The 6,951-nt window shown below is 37.5% G+C and overlaps 1 protein-coding gene across 1 annotated transcript; it reads right to left on the bottom strand.

Annotated features, from left to right (window-relative positions):
• Positions 1-5,743: 5,743 nt before the first annotated feature.
• LOC121379605 (protein B4-like) lies at positions 5,744-6,634 on the bottom strand. The gene has a single exon (XM_041508253.1). It carries the CDS (start codon positions 6,632-6,634, stop codon positions 5,744-5,746), a length of 891 nt encoding a protein of 296 aa, XP_041364187.1.
• Between the last annotated feature and the right edge of the window lie 317 nt (positions 6,635-6,951).

Raw genomic sequence — 6,951 nt, forward strand, 5'->3', positions numbered from 1 at the left:
CAGCTCAAGGCTAATACTACCTATATAATTTCATTACACAATGAATTCTTTAACACAACAAATACTATATGTACAAATCGGAAGTTTCTTTTTTTGTTCAGTATATGTGTGCTGACAGGTTTCTTCCTGTATATAAATTAACTGACAGACATATTTACAAAGCACAGTTCCAAAGCACTGGCGTAGGAAGCGGGGTGGTGGGGGAATCTGCCCCCCCCCCCCCCCCCCACTTTTCAGATATTTTGCTTTATATATGCTTTATAATACTAGTAGTATAAAAGTGTGTAAATATAAAAGTGTGCCGCCCCCCCCCCCCCCCCCCAACGTTTTGGCACCTTCCTACGCCACTGCATGGCCACATCATTTTTCAGGGGTGAATCTAAGACAGATCTATATCGAGAGGATCTGGCATTAGAGGAGTGGGCATGGATCACAGTATCTTAACGGAAATGAACGCGTTTTGTTAGCTACAGTTTACCGAAGCGAGGGAGAAGTTAGCTGGTGCACATTTACAGCCAGCCAAATCGTGAATGGTGATGTTAAATTAAAAGATCTTATCTAAAAATAGTAAAAAGCAATCTGTTTTAGTAAACTGTTATTATAAAATTCTTTGTTGAACTGTTATATATACATTTTATAAATTTCTTTATTAAAGCTTTTATCCCATCAAAAGTTATAAAGTTACGGACACTTTCTACGTCCATTTCGTACTACCTATAGTCCGTCCCATCATTCTATTAAAATGTTTCTTGTAAATGAGTTCAGTTTGGCTTGACGTAAGAAGAAAAATAAAAGTGGAAATAACAAAACAATACTATTTTTGTGTGCAATTTCAAGGCCGTAGTTTGGATTTTGTGTTTGGGGGATGGGGGGCAACTGAGTAGTTAACAGTCTAAGACACCTTAAACGGTTAAGAGAATTTTCTTTAAGTTTCTATAATTTTTTCCGGATTTTTTTCTGGGGGAGCAAGTGTCTCTCCCCCCCCCCCCCCCCCCGTTAGCTACGGCCCTGAATTTACAAATCAATCGGCTCTTAAATAAATAACTTGTAGTAAATTCCATAGTATGAAAAAAAGGCGATCCCTGTGGGACAGATCATAAAATATTTGCTTTATTCCTAATCGCGACGTGTCCAGGGGTTTTCAATCATGATCGTTTTTGACAGGTGACCTGGGACGATTCGTTCACAACCCAACTCATACTATGAGGCGAAAATGAAAAATACGTTGTTTTTTTTGTTTTGTTTTTGTTTGTTTTTGTTTTTTGCCTTACCCGACCGACCCACAAAAATCGGCAGGACGTGTCAAAAAACAACAACAAATTAACCTCTTTCCGTGATTTAGTTTATCAATTATTTTTTTGGGAACCAATTTCAGTTTTGGCCTAAACTAGTATAATATTGGCCTAAACTAGTAGACTATTGGCCTAAACTAATAGAATATTGGGGACGAGACGTAACCCAGTGGTAAAGCGCTCGCTTGATGCGCGGTCGGTTTGGGATCGATCCCCGTCAGTGGGCCCATTGGGCTATTTCTCCAGCCAGTGCATCACGACTGGTACATCAAAGGCCGTGGTGTGTGCTATCCTGTCTATGGGATGATGCATATAAAAGATCCCTTGCTGCTAATTGAAAAGAGTAGCCCATGAAGTGGCGACAGCGGGTTTCCTCCCTCAATATTTGTCCGACGCCATATAACCATAAATAAAATGTGTTGTGTGCTTCGTTAATTAAACCATTTCCTTAGTATAATATTGAGCTGTTGATATCTGTGACATTTTAAAACGCCGATATATTTGACCAAAGTTTAGCATTTGCATTTTATTAAAACAAAGGAAGTTTATTGTTTTATTTTATTTTAAAACGAAATTGATTGCCAGTTTTAACACAAACGTGAAAGCTAATTTTCCTTTGATTTGTTAGACAATTAATCTAACTTTAAAATATGTTAATCAATATTTATTATTCTATTAATTAGGTGGTGTAAATTATGAAAATACCTTACTTAAAGGCGTATTGTCAGACCACTGACCTATTTAATGATCTAACAAAGTATTACCTGGACAAATATAATTTTATTTGTCCCTAAATGTATTTTATTCAACCATCTTCATAACCACCATACTCCATGTATTAATGATATTTTGTAAAAATAATTGAATTATGGCAATGGTGCATAATTCAAAAACTAAAATTGCCGAGAGGGATGACATGGATTTCACTCCATCATGGTTCAGTTTAGGTAATGCGATAGCTAGATTTGGTTTCCAACAATTAATGTAATTTAATTTAATTTATTATCCATTTTTAGAGAAATAAGGTCCTTAAATCTGTGACAGTATGCCTTTAAAACTAATTTTGTACGACAACAAAATTATGATCGATCAACAAAACCCAGGTTGAAAAAAACTTATCACACTGTTTTGGACACGCGTATATCACAGTTTGGGCACAACATGATGAAAGTAACACAAACATTTAACTCAAACTATTTTAAATGAGTCCTCTTGAGACTAAAAATTACTTGCATCTTTCTTTATTTTTAAACCATGGGCATCATATACTGAACAGCAAAAGAAACGCAAGTTACAATAAGAATACGAATAGTATTTATTTTTAGATAGCATTGTACAAAACTGATGTAAACTAATGAAAAAAAGTATTGAAGCCAAAAGTTTTTTAACTTCAAGGAATGTTAATAGGCATCAGTCATAAATGATAACAAGGGCAGACAACCCAGACAGAGTAATCAATATCGTGTATGTCCACCATTTGCATTCACAACTGCGACACACCTGTACATGGAATGGATCAGACGGTTGATAAAGGCCATGGGGATAAGTGGAAAGGTCTGAAGTATGATTGCCTGAAGCTGAGCTGCATTTCTTGGTCTTGGACGAACTTGATCAATTCTTCTTTTCAGCTGGTCCCATAAATGTTCAATTGGATTTAAGTCGGCACTAAGGGCTGATCAAAGCAAAATTCTGATGTTATGCTGCTGTAAGAAATGAACCGTAGCCGAGCTGTGTGTGGTTTGGCGTTATCATGCTGGAACTGTATTGCGGAGTACGAGCAAAAAAAAGGCACTATATGGGGTCTGAGGGCCTGATCAATGTAACGCTGAGCTATAATACCATTATCCCTTCCCGGACCAATATTCTGGAAGACAACTGGGCCAAGTCTTTGATTCAGGCCAATTGCAGCCCATATCATAACACTTGGATCACCCCATGGATCTCTTTCCATCACACACTGATCATCATAACGATGTCCACGTCTGCGCCATATTCGAACTCTTCCATCAGCATGGGATATGCAAACCTGACTTTCATCTGTAAAGACCACATGTCTCCACTGCTGATAACGCCAATTCCGGTGAAATGTGGCCCACTGTAAACGGTTCTGTCGGTGCTGCTGAGTCAAACTGGGACGACGGGCAGGACGACGACAACTGAGAATGTTTATACGGAGTCTACGTCTAACTGTGTCACCACTGATGGGTCGGTTGTGGACTCCAATTGTCTGTCGAGCCGTTTCATTGGCTGTAAGGAATGGATCGCGAAGATGCAAGCGATGAATATGTCTGTCCTGTCGTTGGGTGGTGACAAGGACGGCTACTTCGTGGAAGGTCAGCAGTACTGTTGGTGGTGACAAAACGATCTTGTAGACAAATGGTTGTGATGTGAACGTTAAAAGCATTGACAACATTACCAACGCTTTCACCTGCCTGTAGGCGTCCGATTGCTTGTTCCCGCTGTTGTGGGATAAGTCTTGGCATATTCGTACGACATAAATATTGGTGAATAAATTTTTTAAAATTGGGTATTTTTACACCCTATAATGTCATGAACAAAGTATGCTTTTTTATTTTCACGAGGATCTCTTACTTGACAATCCCATGACATTTTCCTATGGTATGTTTTGATGACATGCTTCAACCGTAAATGCGAAGAAAACGAAATGAAAACTGTTACAAGGGACGATTTGCATCAAAATACACCCATTACATTACATGCAGGTGAAAAATCTAACTTTTAAATTAATTTTTAGCCTCTTTAAAAAAACTTGTTTCTTTTGCTGTTGAGTATATATATCTCAGCTGAAGATTCACAAATAAGCGGTCTTCTACCAAAAGAACAAACAATAAAATAAAATTCAATTTAAAAAAAAAAAAAAAAAAAAAAATGGAAGCTGTTACGTGGTTTAAGGATTAAGGGAGAAATCTTACTATTCGGTCAAAATTTTAAGTCATTACACCTTGAAATTTTTACATATTAAAAAGATATCCTTATATTACTGGAATGCACTAACGTAGCCAGGATTTAACAGGTGTGTATCTTGTGGGGGGACCATACTATGTATGTATGTATGTATGTATGGTTCAATTTTTTTAAAAAGGTTTGATTAGGGGAGGGGCATGGACCCCGCCCACCCCCCCCCCCCCCATTCCACTTCCTCCGGCTACGCCTGGCGTATACGTACATGCAGTGTCTTGACATTTATTAAAAAAATAATAATAATAATTAAAAAAATAATAATAAGAATAAGAATAATTCATGCAAAAAGGACATTCAAGCAGTTTTATTTTTGTTTTTATTTTTATTCATGCAAAATAAGACAAACAAGTGGTTTGATGGCCCTGAAAAGGGCCGTATGAAAGTTTGGTGATTTGTTAAACTTAAAAACTTAAAGTCTTGTTTTGTTTAACGACACCACTAGAACACACTAATTTATGAATAATCGGCTATTGAATGTCAATGTTTATTTATTTGCACACTGTTTTGTCCATCCTCCTCGTCCTCGCCTTTCTTGCGCTTCTTTTTCTTGGTCCTTTTTTCTTTCTATTTTGATAAATAACCCCTCCCCACCCCCGATCTATTTTTCCCTCTTGCATTAAGGATTTATCCAGGCGTTCTGTGGGTCCGGACATAGACTCCCACCCCAAAAGAAGTGGCACTGAACATTTCCAATTTCTATGTTTAAAATTCCCAGCAGTATATATATATACACTTGGGATATTTTTTTCAGGCCACTGAATGACGCACTATTAAATTAATATAACATTTCCAATTTCTCTGTTTAAAATTCACAGCAGTATATATATATATATATATATATATATATATATATATATATATATATATATATATATATATATATAATTATCCTTTGACATGTTTCAATCTTATCTTCAGAAAGGAACTGCTAAATAACTGCAGTTTATTTAGCAGTTCCTTTCTGAAGATAAGATTGAAACAGGTAAAAGGATAATTATTTTTTAAATACATATATAATGTACACTTGTTTTCTTTTATGTATATGTATGTATATATATATACATATATGTGGCCTGAAAATATTTCCCAGGAGTATATATATATATATATATATATATATATATATATATATATATATACTGCTGGGAATTTTTTTCAGGCCACTGAATGACGCACTATTAAATTAATACAACATTTCCAATTTCTCTGTTTAAAATTCACAGCAGTATATATTGCTGGGAATTTTAAACATAGAAATTGGAAATGTTGTATTAATTTAATAGTGCGTCATTCAGTGGCCTGAAAAAAATATCCGAAGTATGGTTTACTCGCGCTATTTTCCCAATCCCTTTTCCCAATCCCATCAGATATGGAACCATGGCAAAAAAATCCTGGATAAATCCCTGTGCATCCCATCGATCCCTATTGTTTTTCATTAATGTTTGTTTGTTTTTGTTTAGTTTTTTATCCTAGAAACAAGAACCAGCAGAATTCCCACTTCCTTCATTTTTACCATCCTCCTCGCCTTTATCCGTCTTAAACTTCTTTTGCTTTGTTTCTTTGGGTCCTTGGTCATCATCGTGTGTCGATCGCCGTTTTCGCCATCGCGATCCACATTTCGATGATCCACTGCCTGATGATTCCTGGGCCTGGCTTCTTCCCGCTCCTTTTCGCGATTTACATCGTGATTTAGACAGGCCCTTTGATTTACCCTGTGAACGACTTTTCGAACGCTTTGATCGTTTTCGTCCTCGTGATCCGGTTCTTGATGAACTTCGCTTTCGACTTTTCGATTTACAGCCAGAATTACGTCGAGATCCTCCTCGTCTAGACGAGGTGCGGCGTTTCGATCGTTTTCTTCCTTTTCCTCTACCTTTTGGACGGCGACAACTACGGTTACAGCTACCGCGTTTGCCGCCTCTTCCACTTCTGCCGTCTCGTCCACTTTTGCCTTCTCCAGTGGACTTGATAAAACCTAGACAGTAGCGACCAGTGACGCCAGTGGATTTTGTACCTTTCGGTCGAATGAGAATTCCCTCATCCAGTCCTTTCTTAAGAGCTGTCCTTATATATCCTTTCAGCAGTGCTGGGGAAACATTTGCCGTGCTGGTAGTGGCAATGTAGTTTCGAATTGCCAGAGGAGATGATCCCATTTCGTCATCGATAGTGTAGATGGCATCTACTATTTTCATTATCGTGGACCACACCTTCATTGGTGGGGGTCTTTCTTTAACACTGCTAGATGAGTCAACATCGTCAATTTGGGCTCCTACACCAACGGGTGATGCGCTTCTGGGCGTGGAGTTCGAGTGCTCCGACTCGGACTGGTAAGGTTTAGACCAAGACCGGGAGAAAAACATCTTCGTTTCCAATATTCGAATAACAAATCTTCGTATCCAAATAGCAACTGGAACAATAAGATAGGTAGCGTCCTTAGTTACGAGGCGTCCTTATATACAGGATAAGCGCGGACGCAAAAGAAAGCACCGGAAGTCAGAAATAGTTTAAGGAACGTTGTTCGTTAGTGTTTCTGTTTCTAATTTTACGTTATTTGGGTATTTATTATAAACATTTTGATACTTGGATTTAACACATAACTGTTCCCTCCAGTATGCCATCTTACTTTCTTTTCTTCATTTTTCAAAATGTACACAACCCGCCAAATGTCGATTTGTAA

This window comes from Gigantopelta aegis, chromosome 8 (genome assembly GCF_016097555.1).
Source record: "Gigantopelta aegis isolate Gae_Host chromosome 8, Gae_host_genome, whole genome shotgun sequence".
Lineage (NCBI taxonomy): Eukaryota > Metazoa > Mollusca > Gastropoda > Neomphalida > Peltospiridae > Gigantopelta > Gigantopelta aegis.